Genomic DNA, 22,601 nt, shown 5'->3' with positions numbered 1-22,601 from the left:
AAAAAAGCTTTAGCACACAAACGTTATAACAGGCTTTTACTGGATGAATCTACCTTCCTACATCTCTGTGGCTCTTGTGGAAAGGTTATGTTTCTCGTTGCTTTAACAGCCTTGGAGACAACTCGCCTGAGCGCAGCCACGCACTTGTGCGCGCGTCTGGCTCTGACATCATCGGCTATGAAGTTACAGATATGGCAATGCCACTCTTGCAGACAGTTTAGTCTCCTTGAGACGGACAGACTACAACCACCGCCATCATGTCGCTCAGCTGGTCGGCGAAAGACCACAAAAACCTGACTCAACCCGCCGCGGCCGGACAGAAGCGATCGCGCAACGACGCGGGGAACAAAGTGACGGTGGTGCTCGGTGCGCAGTGGGGAGACGAGGGCAAAGGGAAAGTCGTCGATTTGCTGGCGACTGAAGCTGACGTTGTGTGCAGATGTCAGGTAAATGTTTGGATTCGTGATTTCAGATGAGCATTCACAGGGGCGTGTCCGTGTGTTATAGCCCAATGCCGTTTCTTACTATGAATTCAGAACAACGGAATCTGTCACTTGTGGCCTGGTAGAGCGCAACAGGTGCTCAGGGTGGAAACACTTCTTTGTGATTTGGGGAATACCTAACAGAATATAGTATTTATTGCTTGAGAGGCATTTTTGAGTATCACAATAAACCATATTAAGTATGTGCTTTAGTTTCCTGTAGTCGATTAATGATGGATAAGATGAATTGTGGCTATAAACTAAACTAAACTAAACAGATCTAGAATGCCAAATGTAATTATTAATCAATTTAGCATTAGCAAGTACAACTTAAAAGCCTACTGTTTCTGTTCATTTCTTGCACTCTCCTCTAAACCTAGTGTAAAGTTGCTGTGTTACTGACTCAGTACTGACTCAGTAACACAGCACACAGCACAGTTACTGACTCATAAAAATGGGTCATATAAAAAGTAGATTGGATTTGAGATACCTAACATTCATAATTAAAAAAAAACTCCAGACAGGTCAGATTCTGTCTGCTTACATAAGACACATAACCCTCTGGTCAGAAATCAGAGGTCACTCCAGCACGGTGAAACCTGCCAGCAGTTGCTGTGTTGTACTTGTTGGACCTTCTCCACTGACAGGACTAGCACCCTGTGTCCTGGAGGCTTAAGAGCCCCACCCACCAGGCTGAAGCGAGGTCACATTCTCAGGGTGGCTTGATATGTGAGAAGGCCAGATCTTAGCCAGGGGGAACATAGAGTGGTGGATCCACCAGCACCAGCCAAGTCTGTTAAAATAGGTGCTGGAAAAGTGTTGTGAATTGGGAAGAGGTTGGCTTATCGCTGTCTCATGAAAATAAGACCAGACGTGTGTGTGTGTGTGTGTGTGTGTGTGTGTGTGGTTGATTCTTCTGTGGTGGTCTTGGGTGTTAACATGACGCTGTATTTGATTAAATATCATCAAAACAATATAACAGTATAAACTATTGTTATAATATGTACTCTGGTTTGATTTATAGGGGGGCAACAATGCAGGACACACAGTGGTAGTGGATGGCAAGGAGTATGACTTCCACCTTCTCCCCAGTGGAATCATCAACACAAAAAGCACATCACTCATTGGTAATATCTTTGATTCCCATCATACAAAAACATCAGCAGCATTGAGAATATTAGAGCAGTAGAGTCTACATATTCCTCTTCCTCTGCTCTTGCAGGCAATGGAGTGGTCATACATCTACCTGGCTTGTTTGAGGAAGGCGATAAAAATGACAAGAAAGGTATTTGAAGAAATAAATACTCTTGACTCATAAAGCACAAGTGTAAATTCAGATATACTCACATAGGTGTGATTACTATTCTCTGACCAGGGCTGAAGGGCTGGGAGAAGAGACTAATTGTGTCAGACAGGGCTCACCTTGGTATGTACAGTTTATGTACTTGTATACATACATACATAAACATGTATACTTATAGAAGTGCTGCCTGCATAAATCATTACGGTTTTAAGTGTGTGCGGGCTGCCGTTCATTGATCTGTTTGCTGTCTCTCTGCAGTGTTTGATTTCCACCAGGTTGTCGATGGCTTACAGGAAACTGAAAGACAAGCACAAGAAGGAAAGAAGTAAGGGTTGGGAGGGCAGCAGAAAGTTCAGTGTGAACATTTTGCCAAAGATTAAAAAGCCACAGCACATTGCAGTACACACAAATCTACGCTCATTCCACGCAGCATTTTACATCCCTTCATTTGTTCCATAATAACAGCATTGGAACAACCAAGAAGGGCATCGGACCTGCATACTCCAGCAAAGCGTCTCGCACTGGCCTACGTGTGTGTGACCTTCTGGGTGACTATAAGGACTTCTCCACAAGGTAGGGAGCACGGGAATATGGGACGTGGTTATTTTCCAAGATTAACACTATAATGTTACATGAGTCTCGATTTCCTTTCCTTTCAGATTCAAGAACCTCGTCCACCAGTATCAATCCATGTATCCATCCTTGACAGTTGACGTTGAGGACCAACTGAAAAAACTCAAGGTAGACACGGATGATTAGTAAGTGACAAGTGATTGTCATTGAATCCAACAAAAAAAACTTTTTCCTATGTCCTTTGTGCAGGAATACGCTGAGAGATTGCGGCCGATGGTCAGAGATGGGGTCTATTACATGTATGAAGCTCTTCATGGACCTCCAAAGAAAATTCTGGTTGAAGGGGCCAATGCTGCTCTCCTTGACATTGACTTTGGTAGCGTCATCAGTGATAAAACAAAATGATTATGTGATTTTTGTTGATCTGGGGAGCAGTTGGTGCAATATTAACACAAAATTATTCTCTTCAGGCACATATCCTTTTGTGACATCATCAAACTGCACTGTGGGCGGTGCATGCACTGGTCTCGGCATCCCGCCTCTGAATATTGGTGATGTGTTTGGGGTATCAAAGGCCTACACCACCAGAGTGGGAATTGGAGCTTTCCCCACAGAGCAACTCAATGTAAGAGTTTGATATTACTTAAGGGAATTACCATAGTGGGGACATGTAAATCAGATTTTGTCACGTCTTCTTTTCTTTCCCTGCCTTCGCACTGTATGTGGAGACACACAATATATTATGTAACTCATTGATATTGAGCTCGACTTGTACAGTTTGTATGTGATCATGTGGCTGACACACTGGCAGCGGGGGCCGTCGGAGCGGAGGGGAGGGATGGGGTTGCCCTCTGGCTGAGTGCAGCTGTCAAATTTTGTGAGAGACGGGCTCAAACACTCTCAAACCTCTTATGCAGATCACATGTTCACAGGGATAAATTTAGGGCCAGAGTCTGGGTTCGGGATATATATTTACTGTGTGTGCTGGGGTTATGTTACTTGTCACGGGAACTGACCGTAAGGACATAGGTCAAGATGTTAAAACCGTATCCCAAGGCCCATGTGATATTTTATTGTGCTCAGATGCATATATAACTCGTGTAGTGATTGCATATTTGTAGGGTTTTGTGGGATTATTAAAACCCTAACATCATTAAAGTTCATGAATAATGAAGTAACAGGCTTTTTTTCCTGTTTACTGCAGGCAGTAGGAGAGCTGCTGCAGACGAGGGGTCATGAGGTGGGTGTAACCACAGGAAGGAAGCGACGTTGCGGCTGGTTGGATCTTGTCATTGTCAGATACGCTCATATGATTAATGGATTCACCGCGTGAGTGTCTAGAGCAGTTTAAACAAATCATCAGGTGTTTTGTGGTTGATGTGTTTAAATATTGAAGAACAATTACCCCACGAGCATACATTTTTTCCTGCACCATCATAAATTACATAATGATAAACCGATGTTGCGTTCCCTTTCCAACAGCATTGCTTTGACAAAACTTGACATTCTGGATGTGCTGGATGAAATTAAAGTTGGAATTGCCTACAAACTCAATGGAAAGAGAATTCCCCATTTCCCAGGTGATTTAACAGAAGAAACCATATGTGGAATCTGCTTTGTTTGATGCCATTGATTTAAAGTTTGGTAGTAATTGTAATTTCTTTCAATCATAGCCAACATGGATGTTTTGCACAAAGTGGAGGTTGAGTATGAGACCTTCCCTGGTTGGAAGACGGACACGTCTGCAGCCAGGAAGTGGAATGACCTCCCAGCCAAGGCACAAAACTACATCCGCTTCATTGAGAACCACATCGGCGTTCCCAGTATGTTTGACACAAAATATCTTAATTTTACTTTGCAGAGCACACTGAATATACAATAATGCAGACAGCTCTTGTCAACACTAATTACCCTGAAGGCCTCTAAATCAAGATTATAGTAATGCATGATATCCATTGGGTGGCACTGTTTTACTTATCAGAAATAGCTTTTTCTTGTGTGGACAGTTCTGACTTTTCTAATCTTTCTCTCTATTTCTGTTTTCCTATTTAGTCAAGTGGGTTGGTGTTGGAAAGTCCAGAGAGTGCATGATCCAGATGTTCTAAAGGAAAAACTCCTTTGATAGAAGCGCAAGACAATGTGGCATCTTTTCATCATTTAAAATGATCTTCTCCTCATTAGCTAATAAACAAAACATCCATGTAACGTTTGAGCAGTGTTGGCTCTTTTATTTTTCAGTGAAATTGTCTTTCATTATTACAATTGTTAGATTTAATTATAAGATATGTGTCATAGTATGGCTGTATCACCAATTAAACCAGAACAAATGTTTTCAAATAAAAGCTAACAGATCCATGGTGGATCATTTCTGGAGACCAGCTTGACTGTCTGCAAAGTAATCATGATCAGCTGATGAGTCCTGTGCTTAGGGACTGTGTGTATCGTTACTTTAAGTCATTAGACTTAAGGTAACGATTATTTCACACTTTTTAAATGTTAAAATGTTCTTCTTCTTGTCCCTGGTTGTAATCATGCTGTGTGCACATTTACTCAAGTCTCCCACCAATCTGCGACTGTTCTTTTCTGAAAGAAATTACAAAATTCGCGACAGCCCCTGAAGGCACCACAGTTGATGGCGGTGGACGAGGTTTATAAAATTCACGTGACAGCAGAGCAGCTGTCGGATTGGCTGTTAGCTTTCACGTGACAATAAAGGAGGCGTGTGATTGGCTCTCTGCTGCCTCCCTTACATTTTTCCCGCAACAAACAAGTGTGGAAGTCCGGAGGCGCACAGAGGGACTTTTTTTTTTTACACAGCCAAAATGCCAAAACGAGCTTGTCCTTTCCCTGAAACCTTCTCCTCTCAATACAAAATACACATCGGACAACAGGAGCTGAACAATTACGGCGTGTTTGGGAACAAATACAGGCAAGAAATCTATGGTAAGCTCATGTTAGCGGATATATAGCTGCGTTGCAGTGTTAGCTGATGTTAATGTTAGCGTCGTCGTTGCGCACATTTGGTAGTTGTCTTTTCTTGCGTAGCAGTTGTTGGAAACAACCAAGTCTCCATTAAACGTCCATGAAACAGTCTAATTGGCTTCTTTTCTTAATGTTGCTAAAGCGACATGTCGTGTAAACCTCATGTTGTCTCATTAGTTAGGCCTCGACATTAAAGTATGAAGTGTAGCTGCTGTTGAGAAAGATATGGTCTGTTTGCTATTACTCATGAAACAAGACACGCACTTATCTAAATGGTATGTGTTCTAGTTGTTAATGTAATGGACCATACCATTACTACCTACTGGCTTCTGAACTACTACAGTGCCCGGTGTAAGCAGGCTGACGGCAATGAGCCCGCTGTTTACTCTGGGACGCTCAGCTGAGGTTTGTCACATGCACTATCATCTATGAGTGGGTCTTTTTTATTTTCAACAGCAAAGACAAAGAATTTGCTCTTTAACGGCGCCAAGGCAGTGATGGGCAAAATATGGACTGGAGAGGAGATGTGCACCGACCCACAGCCCGCTGGACAAGCTGAGACACCTACATGCAGCCAGGCACTACTGAGAGGACAGACACTAATTGGACATGATGGGAGACTGACAAGAGCCAATGGTGCACAAGGTGAGTCTGATCTGATGGCTGCAGTCCGGATACATCTTCAGTAAAACAATGTTGACACACTCTGAAATTGAAATTGAAACTGAAAGACAAAGAGATGAGAACTAAATTCTGTAGCGTCAAACAACACAAACTTTATCATACATCTAAAATACCAGTTACCAAACGAGTGACCTCTTCAACCAACAACCAAAGACTGCAGCCAGCCCACCATCCCCTCCCCTAAGAGTATGGAGGCTTACCCTAACCCCAGAACACATTTACATATATAGACAGAAACTACAACAACAGGACTGACACCAACAGAGTGAACAGTCCAAATATGTGAGAACAGTGACATCTACTGATGAAAGCAGAGTAGTGAAGTAGCTGATCCAGGTCATATGAGCTGACCCAACTAGGTGGATCCTTTGGAGTACCTGAAGCACTCGCTAAATCAGTTTTAACCCTAATAAGCCTTCACAAAGTCCAAAACTAAGGGTGGATTAAATTTATTTATTTAAGGTCGAACCTTGGGAAAATACTCAAAAACAAAACCGTTTTCATGTACATGTGAGGACTGCTTTAGGACAGATTTGAAAAAAAGATTAACTTATCCTCTGATGACCACCCAAACACAATGTATGCTGTATTTATATGGTCACATGACATTAACTGATTTATACTCAGTATCTGTTTTCCAGATCTTTGTTTCTGAGGGCTGCAAAGCACATATGTATTAAGATAAGATAATTCCTTTATTTATCCCCCTTAGGAGAAGTTGAGGTTGACACAGCAGCAATAGGGCAAAGTAGTGCAAAAACAGAACAAAGAATATCACAATAAAAATATTACTAATATTATTAATATTAGAAGATATAAAACTATAAATTAAAGTATATACTCTATGCATTGTTCAAGTAGGACATGGTGTGCAAAATATAAGCAGAAAATTAAACTTGGCTAAAACTACTTAACTACCAAAGTGGAAATCAAATATAAATAGTGCAAAGGGTCTGTGCGTTCTAGGTAGGAGTTTTAAACCAGTCTTTGTCTGCGGAGGTTGGAGGTACTGGGTTTTTAAGATAATAATATTATTATTATTATTATTATTATTATTATTATTATCTTAAAATATCAAATTACTTCTCAGTTGCAGTTAGAGGACAAGCAGTAGAACAAAATAGATGTATCGTAAATGGTTCAGTTCATGCTTTTCACCAGCAGATGTCAGGTTTGATTGCTTTTTAACTCAAGTGCTCATCCAGTGTGCTGTGTGGATGTGTGCTTTGTGTGTAGGTGAGGCAGTGGCTCTTACAGGCTGCTGTGTGTGTCAGAAGAGCCAGGGGTCCAGGACACCATGCTCCCAATGTGACCGTCTAGCCTGTTCCTCCTGTACCCGACAGTGCTCCAGCTGCTCCAGTGTCTGCTGCTCTGTCTGCACCATCATAGAGTAAGTCAGAATTAAAGATTTTTCCATTTCACCGTTTCCCCAAACGGTTTCAACGTACTAATGCACAAATGTATTTACAAGATATCAATATCAGCCATTGTTTGGAGTATTATTTGTGTGGCTTATTGTGTCGCATTTTTTTTTCCTTCTCATTATTACTCATTAAAGTACATTGCCAGGCAGGAAAACATTGGCCTGAACATTAAACGTACATATTGTAATCCACACAATAGAGAGGTATCCTCCTCTCCAAAACAAACGGACCCGTTGATTTTAAAACGCAGCATAAAGCCGTTTCACCGTTTTTAAAAGAGCAGTGTTTCTCCGACGCTGTTCAGCTGACTAAGGTCGTCCTGGAAGGGCTGCAAGCCAAGCTCCTGCTAACATTAGCTCAGCTTGTTTCCCTGTTAACTTCAGATCCAGACATCCAATGATTAAAATCCTTCATCGGGTTAAAATGTATAGGTAAAAAGCACAAAGATCTAAAAAGGTGTATCAGAAAAAATGTGGCTTAAAACTGGTTAAAAAGACAATTTATGACTGTTTCTGGCAGACAACTAGAACACTGATGCAAGTGCAAAGGGGATATGACAGCATTGACAGGCAACCAGTGAAACACACATTTACTTGAATAAGATTTGATTTCTCTGCATTATTAGAAACATTTGGAATAATTTAAGTACACAACGCAACAAAATATATAACATAATATGTAACACTTCTATGTTAAAATGTCTATAAATACTAGTCCTATATCTTTTTTTATAATATTCATGTGTATAATATACATGTACATTTGGTGTATCCCTAGTTGGAATCCAGCTGCAGTTGGGTTTTTTGTAGTCGTCCGAGCTTCAAAGTATCATTAGATCCCCTTTAAACTGAGAGGCCGTGCATGCTAAGGTTAATTAGGTGTCACATGGAAAATCACTTGCTGTGGTATTAAAGACATGTTTATATGCGATATGGGGGGTAAGCTGTTTCTCATCTGTTCTCTGAAAGGCAGTGCTCTTCTGCTTGTTTCTATGGGTACAGGCTGAACTGCAGACTGCAGTATTGTAGGGTTGTCTACATCAATGTCACTGGACCAAAAAAGTCCAGTAGATTTATTGTATTTTACATCAAGAAAATTAGATACTTAAGGAACTCACAGGCAGGCCAAAACCATGACCCATGTCTGAATCTTGTTGGGTTCTAATTAGTTTTAGCTGCAGTGCCAGTAAGTTGAGAATGGCTCTAAAAGTGAATTTGCTGGATGGACCTCAAAAAGCAATGGAAGCAGAACCAAAATAGCTGCTTATTCAAATCAGGTTTTACAGCCACCTCAAGCCAACGGGGTACGTACTTGATGCTTAATAAACCTAAACTCAGAACTTCTGGTAGATAAACATGCAGTTTGTTAAAGAATAGTTTCTATATAGTAGCTCATGTCAGACTGCACAGGATATCTTCCCATTATGATGACTTAAAATGTAAATATAAAGGTGTTTTTCAGCCTTGTTCACATTCCACTGAATGCAGTTTTGCACTGATGCAACATGTTTGTGTTCAGATTACTTGGCTCGCTTTGCACCTCTTTTATATTATGCAGTTATAGCTTGGGACAAGAGAAGAGCAGGGCTGCCATTGCTCATTGGGTTTGCGATTCAATGTCCAAAAATCCCATGTCATGCCTTGAAACTAAAACTGCTCACAATGAGTGCGGATGTTTATGAAAAACTAAATTATAACGTAATATTTTTGTTCCACAGTTACAGTGGGCGATACGATGAAGTACTGTGCTGCAGTTGCTCGACGTAAAGGAAGACCAAAGAAGGGATCAGGAACTATATGTGGTTGCTTCACATGAGATATTACTGAGACTGAATTTTACACCTGTGGTTTTTTTAAATCTGATTTGAATGTTTTCTTGTGTGTGTGTGTATATATTGAATTCCTAACTGAAATAAACTTGAACAATTTTGTATACAGTTTAATTTTGTGGTCTCTTTGGTGCACCTGTCATTAAAACAACCAGTGTTTTTATTTTGGTATAAATAAATAAAGTGGCACAGTAAGATAACTATCAAATAATACAGGAATGAAAATGAGACGTCTGAACAAAAATCTGCCAATTAGCTAAAAGGTGACCCAGCTATCATCATGTGTTGTAGATACATCAGCAGATGGCAGCACACTTCAGGGTCTCAGTTGAGGGATGAGTTCTTTTCAGACTGGGCCATATTAAGGGTAAGACAAAACCCTGCTTCCACACTGGATGAACACATTTATCTCACTGTGCTAAAGAAGCACATTTTTAACCTTTTAGCTGAAGTTTCTGGCTTGGCAGTGACGGTGAAATTCCAATCCAGTCCGTCTGGACTGACCTTGAGAATCTGCTATCAAATGTATTTATTAAAACAAGAAGACCCAGAGGTTGGGCAGAGCCACAGCTTTGCAGCAGACAATTTGGCTACGATTATCCCTGCTGGACATGACCTTGAGGTGCAGTCATCACTTTCTCTTGGCTGCGGCTGGTCACTGATGATGACTGGTTTCAGGGTCAGGTATTGTACACTGCGAGTAATTGTTCTTGGTGGCAGAAGTCCTCAGAGCTGCTTTATGGAAATCAATCACATGACATGGTCTTATAGATATTCGCTTGGATGAGTGCACTTCCTGGAGCTTATTGCGAATGTGCCTGTGAGCTTGTTGAGTCACATCCCCTGCTCAGCGGGCCAGTTGTGACTCCGGTCTTTGGGGAGCTCTGCAGTTGGTGTCCGAGAGCACCGCTTGATTTCTGGCTGAGTGAGCAGACAGCTGCTGGCAAGCAAGGCGTCAAGTTGTCTGCACATTTCTTGATAAGGCTTTAAGGAACTCAGAGGTGGACATAAAACATTTGACAGGAAGACATTCACTTTTTGAGTTGCAAATCTTGTTCTTCTTTTTTTTGCTTTTTATTGAAGATAAAGTCACTGACTCATGAAATTCAAGAGAGCTGTCCATAACTGAAGCGGGCGGATGTGTCAGTTGATAGAAAATGTGCAACTTTTTTGGTAATAGATTAATTGATAGATTTATTAAAATGATAAATATTTGCTATTTCCTGCTTCTCAAGTGGAAGAATTCACTGATCTTTCTTTGACATCCATGTTGAGTTTGGACTGTTGGTCAAACAAAACATCTGAAGACGACGCCAATGGCTCTTTGAACTTTATTATTTTGTGTTTCTGCATCATTTTTGATTTCTGTATGCCTAATTGTGGGAAAAAAAACAATAAATTAACCAATAATGAAAATAATTGTTAGAAATTAAGCGACTTTCAAATAATAATTACATTTTCTAAGGTGTATTTATTTCCCTAACCCTTATTTTTAATTTTACTCTTAAAAATATTTAAAATCAGCAAGTAACCCACAACATTTCCAACAAAGTGTATCATACTTATTGCTAAGGCATTCAAATTTGCACTCTGCTGAATGAACCTAGTACGTCTGTTAAACATTTCATACAGGGACACAGGGACACAGGTACAAAAGAGAAACTTGATCCTAGTCACCTCTAGCTTCTCCACCAATGTCAGAGGGAGCAGCGCCCCCCCCCTTCCTTTATGACCTGGGAGATGAGTTTTTCTTGATCAGCAACAGAAACACTGTTAAGAATAATGAGTCACAGTGACCTACTACTACCTGAAGCCCTGTTTCGACCATCAAAAAGTCTTCCATTGTCCAGTTTCAGCATCATTGCATCAGTACCCCTGTATCTAGAAGAAAGGGAGTAGAATATAGTGTTGTTCACAAAGAGCACAATCTCAGGAATCACCCACAATTCCCTCAATTTAATATCAGCTATAACCTCAATACTTCAAGCAAATAGTATTACTGATCTATAGATGTCCCCTGTTGTGTCTGGCTCCTACATCTGTGTAAAGAAAACCACTACAGAAGTGGTCTCTCATCCAAAACATTTACCGTATTCATTGTTGACTCCCTTCCTCCTCCCATAACCCTATAATGATGTGATGTGTGTTTATGTACCTTCAAAAGAAGGGAGTGCAGCTGTCAAGGTTTTCAGCACATCCCTATCCGTGACACCCAAAGGAGAAAGAAAAAAAAAAAGGTCCTCGTCTCCTCCCTGGTACATGTATGGCTGGGTGTCTGCAAAGGAGAAGGGGGCCACATAATCACCCACAGCGCTCCAGACAGGACCAACTGCAGTCGGCCAGCGGGAGCACGTGGCTTTGTCTTTCACCCATTCTTTCGGGGACCAGCTGTGGTCTGAGTGTGGCGAGCGTCGAGCCCACTGATGCTGCTGCTATAAATATGCGTCAACGAGTGTGAGTAAGTGACAGCTGTACAGTGGACCAAGGACACACTGTCTTGGCACTGTCAGGGCGAGCCACTCCAAAAAAGGCAAACCCAGTGTGAGAGCACTAGTTGATATGTATTTATTCACTTGTAGCAATTGATATGTGATATATACAGTTCAGGTTGAAGCTTTAGATCACCATTAAGAACTTAAATGCTGCTTTAAACGTGGGTGTAGCCTTACAAATGGACAATAATAATTTACACCACACTATTTTATTAATAATTGGCTTCTTTTTTTTAATTCTTGGGTGCAATGTTATTTGGATTCTCTGAAAGTCAAAAGAATGGCTCCTCCAAAATTAAGTGGATGATAACCTTAAGCATGTGGAGAGAGAGAAAAAGAAATCTACCCGTGCACGTGTGTGTGCGTGTGTGTGTGTGAGAGAGAGAGTGAGAGAGCATTGTCTGTACACAAGCGCATGTGTGACTGTGTTTGTGTGCCCTTTTCAAGTGTGACCACCTGTCTTTTGTAAAGAAATAAATAAATAAACACAGGCCACACCAGCTGTCCCTGGCAGTCCGTCCCTTCAGAGGTCAAGGGCTCCCACCGCTGGCCTTGTTGAGGTGGTGGACACTTACAACTTTCCTCTCAACTTCTCTCAAGTACCTCTAAACACACGCACACACACAAAACCACTCACGGCCAAATGAGCCGGGCTTTGAGCCTCGGAGAGGAATGTTTTATTACACCATCGAGTTACATTGCACATATCCCAGCTCGTCACCCTGCAGCTAAGCCCTATCACATGGCCTCTACTTTCCATGTGAAGGTTTTGGTCCATAGGAATCGCGCACACACATATACACACACCAGGCAGTCTAAAGCCCTGTATCCCGTTAGGCAGATGTGAGATGTTGGTGCCAGCGAGCGCTCTGAGGCCTGCTGCTGTGGATGTTTACAGTGTGAGGTGGCCGCAGCATTGCAGAGGGCCCTTATTTACTGTGAGCTGGCTGTGGCTGTTCAGGGTGTTTATGAATGATCTTGGGAGGACATTGTTTTCTTTATGTCAGAGCTGCCTGGCTAGGCACAGCGCCGCTGTGTCGTCTGTTTGTGCATAAAGTACGTGCTGGGGAGCCGGGCCAGACAATAGCCTGGCTGAGCTACTACCCACGCACACAATAGAGTGGTGGGATGAGGCCGAGGTTTGGGGCCGTGGTTTTGGGGGCTATGGGGGTGGAGGTTAGGATAGATGGGGGGCAGGGGCAGTTGGATGCAGCCCTTGTCTATATGGAGTTCCCAGAATGGGTGAGCTGGGATTGGGGGGAGGGTGGTGGGAACCCGAGCACATCCCCATTGGGATCACGTAGCAGAGCAGCTGGATTTCTTTCATGGTGCAGCGGGGAAATAATTAAAAGTTCTCGCCATTGAAATTGTCCAGTGAATTGGCATGAGGCTCCTCAAGTAGGCAGATATCTGGTATGTGTTTGTTTACTTACAAATAGATGTGTATGTGTGTGTGTGTGTGCTGTAGCAGATATAATCAAGTTGAGTTTAGTAATAATTACACAACTAAGTCAACTAGCTTTGTTATCCTAGGTTTATCTCCTTTGGTTAGTATTGGCAACAGGTCAGGAACAATGGGAGCCCATCTTGAAACTGCTCCGTCCTTGAGCTCAGTTTATGGTTTCAGAGGGATCGGGCCTGTAAGACCAGCAGTATTATCACATTCTGTTGTCTCTGTACACATTGCAGTGCTTCCCACACACACCGTCTGGCTGACTGTTACTGCTGTGTGTCAGAAGAGGACTCTTCTATAATGTTCTTTTGTTGCTCTAGTGCATCAGAGTCTACTTTTACCTTTCTTATTAAATTCAAACCTGCTAGCTAAAAGTGTTTTGTCTGAAATTGAAGTATCGACTGGTGTGACAACTAGTGTGACAGTGCAAATGAATGAAAATCCACACAAAGAGAGAAAGTTGTTCCATTTAATTCTATGCATAATCTTAAGAAAGACCTAAATCAAGATTGTCACATTTCCACAGCACACACACACACCAGCACACTCCAAAAGCGCAAACAGAGAAAATGCACATACAGTTATAGATCAAAGTAAATTGCCTCAATATCTAAGCAATGTCAATTCTGCATAAAGATTGTCCTCTAATCTCTACACCACTAACACTGAAGCAATTGATTACTATAAAATATACCTTTCTTATTAAAAAATTATATTAAATTCTAATGGCACTTCTACAAATTCTATTAAAAAGATTTTTCGTTCGACATTTAGAAGCTTTTTTTTTTTTTTTTTTTTTACCAAATTAAAACTGAGACAGTCAAATGTTGCACAAGAAGCAAAATGCAATAATAAATATTTCTCATGATTATACACAATTTCACAGTTGTAACCTGCAGAGGACAAAATTCCAGTATCAGTAAAGTCATATTTTAGACTTGAAAGATCATACAGCATGAGTTAGGCAAACATAGCCCTCGATCAAGAGTAGCGCTGTTTCCATAGAAGTCAACAATCAACATCTCAGTGTTTCACATTCAACAGTGACATTAACTAAGGACTGTACTGTTAGTTCCCAGTAGTATTGGCTACTAAAAGCCAAATCATAAAAATGCTTGTCTTCAGTTGAACACGTCCACAACAGATTTATTCACATAAAACAAAAATGGTCAAAGAAATCTCAAAAAACGTCAATGTAATCTCTTGCAAAGCAGCAAAAATAAATGGACTTTAAACTTTTAGTTTGTCTGATTTAACATGTTTGATTCAATAAAAAAAAAAAAAAAAACAGGAACAACAGTTGCGACTTCAGCGGGCCACTGTTGTGATGTGAACTTTACCACCGCAGTCAAGGGCAAAATGTACAATATAGAAAAAGGGCTTCTCCAGATGCAACACCTATTTGTGTGTCTAGAAGGCACATTTGGTGATCATCCTGGAGGTATAAATAAAGACTGCAAACAATAAAAAGAAACAATTCTTCACATATTGTTAGTTTTCCTACCTCTGTACACATGTACATAAGAGAATCAAGCAATTTTATTTGCACCACATAAGAAGTGTTCCTTTAGAAAACTGAAACGGTGACCAAATCTACATTCCTGTGTGTTCTGATTGAAATATACATTATTAATACTACGCAACATCTGAAATATACCTATTGTTCTGACAACTAACCGAAGTGATTAACTCTCAAGGCATGCAAACAACAGGAGCGTTTGTGCAAGTAAACAGGGAGCCAAATAACATTTCTTGTAAAATTACACACAAGCCTTCAGATCACTCGAGCCCTGTCGCTAACTGCGGGACAGAGAGGAGAATGAGAACAGATTGCAGTAATTCTGAGAGAAATGGTTTGATTCCTTCTCAACTCGGGCTCTGACGTTTACAAAATGGTGACAAAGCCACTGCAAATGCTGAGAAATCACATGTGAATTCATTTCTGTGTCCTGAAAGAAGTCTTGGTGATAAACATAGAAGAGAAAAAATAAAAACACCTAAAAGGGTGTCTATGCTGAAATGGACAGGTGGTCAGCACGTACATCTGACCTCTATCGTCACAGTTGCCAAACACATTACTGTCAATCTCGACAATCTTTCTAAATCAAGCACTTGGAAAACAATACTCGGATTATTCTGATATTCTCTTGACAGATGTGCAATCAAATCACCATGGTATCTCCTTCACGTAGAGGAACAATGAAGCATTTATCTACTGCATACTGGGATTGGGGGGGCTGTTCTTTGATGCCTCCAAACAATACACCTGTTTACAGTGTCCTTGGTCTCCCTTTGCTAAATACATTTCTCACATTCCAGAGGCTCCATTCAATACAGAAAAGTGCAAAGAGAGACTTGCGCTGCCTTTCCTCCCCACAGCTAGGAGGGAGATACACAATGATCCCTTGAGAACTACCTGGGATTTGGTGTGGGGGGGAACAATGCATGTATTGTCTCATTTTCTATAGGTAGCCAATGGCGTATCACTGTGGCTTTGCTTGTGAACAACTGTCTCCTGTGGCAGAACAGCACTCAGAGAGGTATTAACTGTTCTGATTTGTAGTGAGTCCAATTGAATATGGAAAAGGAACCAAACTCCCTTGGGAAGACGTGACACTTTAAGAGACCGCAGCCTTAATAAGACACCTGACTCTCTTTCCACCTTACATGGGTTGTAACACGGAAAAACAAACAGTTTGATAAATAGAATATATATTTACATTAAATATACATATAGTAAGAAATAGCAGCCTAGACAATAGTGTTGAAACTATATGCATTCTAAAACAAGTGCTTCTCTATGTTCCATGTGACAAATCTTGAATACTCCGTAGAGATTTCTACACGGTATATTAAAATACAATTACAGTAACTCGATTTGCACAGAGAAAATGAACAGACAGCCCCAATACCAGTTAATGAGTACCAAGATCGCTAGGCAAGACGCAATGTCTCTCAAGCTTATAGAAATAAGGACTACACCTACAGTAAACCCTGAACCAAGTCAAACTAATAAATAAATTCTGATCAAGTCTTCTCAGGACAGATTAGACAAATATCACAAACGTTTAGTGCCAGTGCCCTTGTTGAGAATCCATATAGCATCTATGCGAACCGACAGTAGATATCCATTTCCCTGCCCAAAGATTCTTTCAAGGACAGCATCACTAAAGGCTCCAACTTCATCAGTAGTAACTTAAAAACACATAATGTGGAAAAAAAGGTTAATTCAAAGAAAGAAAAGTCAGTAGATTCGGCTGAATGGCACGTGGAGCTTCGATGAACAAACAACGCTAACAACGGACACTGACAAAGTAATGAATATCCACCTGTCTCCCTCCGTCCCCCTCCCTGCCTGCTGAGGGTCTGACCTAAACACCAGTGTCAGTGTACCCTTTACGCCATACCAGGAAATAACAAGGTAATTTACAATCTGCTTTTAACCCAAACGAGTCAATAAACATTTAATTGACAAGAGCTTGATTTACATACTTTTATTACATTCTTGTAAATGTTTTAATTAAGGACACTCATGGATCAATTGGCATTCCAGAGTAGACCATTACCTCTGTTATCACCTGGTATGTGGAGTGTAATCCAGATTTTTAAAAAAGGCCTGAAAACTGAATTTGACAAGAAGGCATGGCAATATGATCTCATTCTTGTATAAGTAAGTACACGAGGTGAAGTGTTAAGAATTTCAGTAGGCACCAGTGTTACAGGCATTAGCTTTAACTACCTCCTCTGATTATACAACTTATTTTTAAGTAGCAGTTAGAAGACCATTCCATCAATATGTGCTCACTCATGTTAGCAACTAAAGAGCTCTTCCCAAGGCAAAAAAAAAAAAAAACATGGTGATATGGTCTACCGGCCTCTTGATATAAACAACATAAAACTGTAACCAACTCTTCATTTCAACCAAACAAAAATTCTACTTCCATGAAAAAAAATAATTACACTTCCAGTAGTCAGACTTCATTAGTTTTGCTGCCTTATGATAGTTTACTTGTTAAAGACTAACAAATCTCCAAAAATAAATAATAATAATAATAATAATAATAATAATCATAATAATCATAATAATAATAATAATAATGTAGGAGTTAAAAAAAATCTTAATCTTATATTGCTACTCACGGACGGTTCTGATCTCCCATGTGCACAAATAAAGTTTCACTCACTCTGACGATTGTATTAACATGTGTTAGCATTAGCTATCACCCATTTGCCCAAAAAGGTATGAACACAGGATGCTTTCAGCAAATATACTCCTCGAATAAACTCAACAGATTGACAGAGAACATGGCAGAAAAAAACAAGTGCATCATCTGATTTGTTCACCTTCATCGACACAGATCCAGCTCGAGTTTCACAGCACCCATGTTTATCCTAACGGCCTGTGCACCTTCAACTGCCTGCCACTGACCACCATGTATGCCTATGACACAGTCCTGCTCAGGAAACAGCTCCAGTTTTTTTTTTAAAGTTGCTACATCTTTAACTTGAGAAATGCCACATGGGGTAGAATCCAAAAGATATGTCTCCAACAAACTGCCAACATGTGTATACTAATGGGAAAATTGTTCAGTAGTAGTATTCAGTATATGAAAAGACATTCTGTCTCATGTCATGGCACTGCTGAGAGGGGTTTTATCCAATGGCGAGAGTCTTGACAAGGCCACAGTGAAACTTCCTGATGTGGCGGTAGAGGTCCCCAGACTGAGTGAAGCGCCGTTCACACCACTTACAAGCGTGAGGCTTCTCACGTGTGTGAACTACAGCGTGCCGACTCAAGTTATGGGAGTACTGGAAGCTCTTGCCACACTGGCCACAGGTATATGGCTTCTCGCCCGAATGTGTGCGCTCGTGGCGCTTAAGGGTATACATGCAGGAGAAGGTCTTGTTGCACTGCATGCAGGTGGGGACCGAGCCGTCGGGGGACAACTTGGAGCGGGCGCCGTCCTTCTCCCGGAAGTGTGAGCTGAGGTGCAGTTGCAGCACATGCGGGCTGGGGAAGACTTTACTGCAGAGTGGGCACACGCACACCTGTTGCCCCGGGGGCAGGAGCACCCCGCTGGAGGTGGAGATGTCTGAAGAGGCCAAGTCGTCCTCCTCCTCCTCCTCGCTGTCCCTGAGCAGCCTACCCCTCCTCTCCTCTACCTCCCTGCCTGGGGCGCCCTCCCTCCCTCTGCAGGCCTCCCCCTCCTCGTCCATCAGGTCCTCCTCCTGGGAGAGCAGGGCGGCTGTGGAGCCGTTGTTGCCTGGGAAGAGGGCAGCGAACCCTGTCACCACTGAGCTCCTGGCACTATTCCCAAAGCGCTGGCTCTCAGGGCTCATCGGCTCACTGTCCTCCTGCTCTGACAGCAAGTCGTGTTCGTCTTTAACAAGTGGCTCAGTGCCCTGCTGCTGGCTGTCGAGGGCCAGCTGTCCCGAGACGTAGGAGGGGTGTAAGGGATCTCTGCTAGACAGAGGCTTGAAAGACAAATCCAGTGCACAGTCCATGTCATCTGAAGCCCGGGACCTCTGGGACAGCGATACGGTGGAACTACTGACATCAGCTTTTGTTTTTCCAGCTGTTTGGACGCAGGGCTCGGCCTCTGCTGACACATAATTGACACCTACAAGGTCCGGGGACCTGCCAGAGTGACCGTTTGCCTTCTGCCTGCTCTGCGTAGACCTATCACAATCTGTGACAGCCAGCCTGACTTCGCTGTTGTTCATGTCAAACTCTTCCGCCGGGGGGGCCCTGTGTAACCCCTGAGACTGTGTCTGGGGCTGTCGCCGGATGAGCTGCTTACTGTGCAGCTCGCTGTCCGAGGAATTTTCCCTGTCCAGGCAGCTGAGTCCCAAACCCTCACTCATCTTTTCATCCAGAGAGGAGAGTTCTTTATCTTTAAGCTTGCCCTTACACACTTTCACTATATCATACATGTGGAGGTAACTGGCTGCTGCCAGGACATCCTCCACTGGGAGAGTACTGAATTCCAACTTCCCCTCATACATAAATTCAAGGAGCAGACTGAAAGCCGGGGCTGTCACAATGTCACTGTTGAGATGCACAACGTCCCTTTTGTCCAGCTGGTCCCTGTAGAAGAGATGGAAGTACATGCTGCAGGAGGCCAGCACGGCTCTGTGCGCTTTGAATCGAGCCTCCCCGACAAGAACAGTGCAGTCACAGAGGAAACCTTGGTGACGCTGCTGACTCAGACACTGCAGCAACTGGCGGCTATGGTCCGGGAACTCCATTCTTCCTTCATAACCTGGTGAAAACAGGAAAAACAGGATACTGGATAAACGAAATGAAGCCATTTAAGAGGGCACAGCGGAGCCGCCGTCACGTATCAGAGGCAAACAGCAAGTCACCAAAAAGCGGAGAGAATGTGAGGAATAACTTGAGCCAAGTAATGCAGATGATTTATGAAAGTATGAGCGAACACAAAAGATCTTAAACACTTTATAAAATCATTCCCAATTTTAAAAAACTTGATTCAGAAAGAATTTTTTTTTAAAGTAGGACCCAAAGCTCTACATCAATAACTTTATCCAACTTGAGAACATAAATCCTACATTGTGTCCAGTGGTGCAGGATACGCTACACTGCGCTCCCCTACCCATGTATCCCGGTGTAAGCGGATCCACTCTCCAAATTATCCACAGAAGTAGCCCGGTTTGTAGTAGTCACTCTACTTCTCGGGGGCTACAAAAATTTGCGCACACACACACGCACACACAAAAAAGTGACGCACCGGCTCGTTACCAAACGTACGCGAAAAACGGAGGTGTTTACAGAACACGCAAGTGGGACTGGGACTGAAACCGCTGGTCCATCGGAAGGGGGGAAGGAGACTAACGTGAAAAAATAAGAGCAGTGCAGAGTGAGTAAACTGGTGCTCTGTTTGCTAATTACACTGCAAGCTGTGGAGTCAGCTGCTCTGACATCACCGCAATGGAAACGCTACCTCCAGCTGTGCTCCCCTTTATGCCATATGTTAACTCTGGGCTACGCAGTCCAAACAAGACACACACACAACTTGTTTAAAAAGAGAGAGAGACGGCGTGGGTTTATAAGTGTCACGAGATTACACGGCGTTTCCAACTCTTTTAATTTATCCAATTTATCATCACAAAAAGAATAAAAAAAACTCCAGCCAACAACCGCGGATGAGAATAAAACGCCTTTTTTAAAAAAAAAAATTTACGCACTCGTGAGGCGCAAACGCACAACTGGGAGATGTGTGTTTAAGGGGGTTGATTCAAAATAGAAAAAAGGGCAGATGTTCCAAAAAAAAAAAAAAAAACTCAAGTGAATTGTACATTAAAGTTGGATGCCACCGAGAACGATGTGCAATAAGTAGGATTTTGCGCGCAAAGAAAAGTGGAAGTAGGAGACAGGAGAGCCCGAGGCGCAGTAAACCGAGCTCCATGTCCGTGTTGGGAAACGCATTGCTGGGAGCCTTTTAAACAGCAGAGGAACTCGCAGCAAAGCCAACTGCGCTGAACGAAGCGGCGAGGGGACACTCTTTTAACTTTCGCTTTCCCCCCTCTCGATCCAAAGCACCAAAACACCGTACTCACATTTATTTCCGCCCAGCTCGTCGTGTTCTCTCCTAGAAGCCCCGATGTCCTTTCATGATGTGCGGCCAGATGTTCGCTTCTCCTTGTCGTTTCTTGAGCTTCCAGTCCGACCCTGGCAAGGCAGGCTGCACTCAGCGCTGCTGTGTGTCAAGCAGGTTGATAATGGCACAAGTCTCGCGATAACGCGCGGCCACAATAAGTTCTGTACTACTCCGTGAATTCACACAGCGGCAGCAAGTAGCAGAGTACACTGGGAACATCAATTGGCTGTCTTATTAAAACACCTGTCCCATGAGTGGGGGGGTGGGGGGGCTTTCAGTGGTATAAATCCTGAAGTGTGGTAAAGTGAGGGAATAGACGATCATAGAGAGCCATTTATGACCGACAACACAAAGAGTTTTAGACAAAAAACATTTTTTGTAAGATATTGCTTCAAGTAAATATTCTAATCATTAAAGTCGCCAGTTTAACTGCGTTAATTGATTGAAGAAACACATCCTGTGTGCTATTTGCTTTTGCACCCAGACCTGTTTGAAGATAATGGGATTTAAAAAGTTCAAATCAAGAATGTAAATTTGATTTGCAAGCTTGCCAAAAATGTTGCCTGTCTGTGTTTTTTTTATGTCTGCTGTGGATGAAAGAAACACTTTTTGTTCACACAGAATTGTATCAGCTATCTGTGAAAGTATCCGAACGAATACAAAGAATTATAAATCATGCTTTGTGATTTGGAGGGTCGGTGCACTATTGGGAACTTTTAAGGGCTGTTCTCTCTAATCCTGCTTTGGGTTGTGGAATTCCCTGCTGGCACCACACCACTCAGTGCCTTTGTTTTCCCAGACCACACCAGCTCCTGGCTGTGATTTATTTGGCCTAAATTGTCTTAAGACAGGAGTTGTGCTGATTTATGTGGACCAAGTTTGGAGGAAAAAAAAGTCACAAATTTGTTCAGGCACTCTCAAAAAAGGAAAAAGGATAAAAAAAAAAGTCTCCGGAGTCTGTTCTGTAATTGTTAAAGCTAGAGATGGTGGCACAGAGGAGGAACAAGGGGCTTGAGGTTGCAGCTGCTCATCTCGTGCCCCCCTCTCTCCTCCCCCTCCTCCTCCTCCTGTCCCTCCCTGTGCTCCCCCAACTGCTTCGGTCACCTTTGCCCTGTGTTCCAGCTGCCGTGTGTTTTGAAAGGGCCATTTGCAGCTCCTCGTAGCCTTCTGACACAGAGGGGAATGAGCAATGTGACGGGAGGCGGCAGCCACTGGTCGAAAGGGGCCACCAGCTAGATTCTTATCCACTTACTGCTTTATTCCATTTTTAGTCTGGCTGTTACTGTTACAGAGGGTGGATATCTGCACTCTGGTCATGTCCAGATGATCATATAGGCAAGACAGTGTCATGCTCCCCAAATAAGAACTCTCTTTATTTGGTCAAAGAGCATAATTGGTACTGAATAACTTCTCACTTTTGACAAAACACCAGTAAACTAAATGTTTATACTGAGGCATCAGATGTGTGTGTCCCACGTGAAAAACAATTTACCATTCAGCACTGACACACACACACACACACACACACCATCCATGCAGGAGCAGCGATGTGGATAAGAATAGGAGCAGTGGCTCTGTGTTTCCCTGGCCCTGGCAAATGTAGGCACCCAGGAGAGGAGGGGTGTGTGTTCACAGGGCAAGACAAAGCAGTGGTTGTGCCTGGGGACCGCGGCCTCAGAGAGAGAGGCTCGGCACGGTGAAGGTTCTCACACACAGAAAAAAAGATAGAGAAAGAGAGACAGGGAGAGGGAGAGAGAATGG

General features: G+C 42.5%; 3 protein-coding genes across 4 annotated transcripts; 2 read left to right on the top strand and 1 right to left on the bottom strand.

Annotated features, from left to right (window-relative positions):
* The first annotated feature begins 184 nt into the window (after positions 1-184).
* On the top strand, positions 185-4,567 carry adss1 (adenylosuccinate synthase 1). Its single transcript, XM_051386494.1, has 13 exons — positions 185-446; positions 1,507-1,609; positions 1,705-1,767; positions 1,858-1,908; positions 2,044-2,110; positions 2,251-2,358; positions 2,445-2,526; positions 2,608-2,734; positions 2,829-2,983; positions 3,563-3,687; positions 3,841-3,938; positions 4,032-4,181; positions 4,411-4,567. Exons 1-13 carry the CDS (start codon positions 258-260, stop codon positions 4,461-4,463), a joined length of 1,371 nt encoding a protein of 456 aa, XP_051242454.1. The 5' UTR covers positions 185-257; the 3' UTR covers positions 4,464-4,567.
* A 535-nt stretch (positions 4,568-5,102) lies between these two features.
* siva1 (SIVA1, apoptosis-inducing factor) lies at positions 5,103-9,390 on the top strand. Its single transcript, XM_051386589.1, has 4 exons — positions 5,103-5,301; positions 5,797-5,985; positions 7,261-7,414; positions 9,166-9,390. Exons 1-4 carry the CDS (start codon positions 5,181-5,183, stop codon positions 9,212-9,214), a joined length of 513 nt encoding a protein of 170 aa, XP_051242549.1. The 5' UTR covers positions 5,103-5,180; the 3' UTR covers positions 9,215-9,390.
* A 4,286-nt stretch (positions 9,391-13,676) lies between these two features.
* On the bottom strand, positions 13,677-20,994 carry zbtb42 (zinc finger and BTB domain containing 42). Of its 2 annotated transcripts, none has more exons than XM_051386430.1 (2): positions 20,800-20,994; positions 13,677-19,484 (listed from the first exon to the last, which is right to left on the bottom strand). In XM_051386430.1, the coding sequence occupies exon 2, from the start codon at positions 19,468-19,470 to the stop codon at positions 17,875-17,877; it is 1,596 nt and encodes a 531-aa protein (XP_051242390.1). In that variant the 5' UTR covers positions 19,471-19,484; positions 20,800-20,994; the 3' UTR covers positions 13,677-17,874. The 2 variants fall into 2 exon arrangements, with proteins under 2 accessions (XP_051242390.1, XP_051242382.1); XM_051386422.1 differs by lacking the exon at positions 20,800-20,994 and adding an exon at positions 19,836-20,680.
* Positions 20,995-22,601: the final 1,607 nt, after the last annotated feature.

The sequence above is a fragment of the Dicentrarchus labrax genome, unplaced genomic scaffold (genome assembly GCF_905237075.1).
Source record: "Dicentrarchus labrax unplaced genomic scaffold, dlabrax2021, whole genome shotgun sequence".
NCBI lineage: Eukaryota > Metazoa > Chordata > Actinopteri > Moronidae > Dicentrarchus > Dicentrarchus labrax.
Note: the sequence above shows the minus strand (reverse complement) of the source record. Positions and strands in the feature narration are given on the sequence as shown.

Excerpts from the sequence above, each read along its gene's own strand:
- adss1 (XM_051386494.1), top strand. The coding sequence starts at position 258 with ATGTCGCTCAGCTGGTCGGCGAAAGACCACAAAAACCTGACTCAACCC. Across the intron at positions 2,984-3,562 it reads TCCCCACAGAGCAACTCAAT|GCAGTAGGAGAGCTGCTGCA; the intron begins GTAAGAGTTTGA and ends TGTTTACTGCAG. Across the intron at positions 3,688-3,840 it reads ATGATTAATGGATTCACCGC|CATTGCTTTGACAAAACTTG; the intron begins GTGAGTGTCTAG and ends CCTTTCCAACAG.
- siva1 (XM_051386589.1), top strand. The coding sequence starts at position 5,181 with ATGCCAAAACGAGCTTGTCCTTTCCCTGAAACCTTCTCCTCTCAATAC. Across the intron at positions 5,302-5,796 it reads ATACAGGCAAGAAATCTATG|CAAAGACAAAGAATTTGCTC; the intron begins GTAAGCTCATGT and ends TATTTTCAACAG. Across the intron at positions 5,986-7,260 it reads AAGAGCCAATGGTGCACAAG|GTGAGGCAGTGGCTCTTACA; the intron begins GTGAGTCTGATC and ends CTTTGTGTGTAG.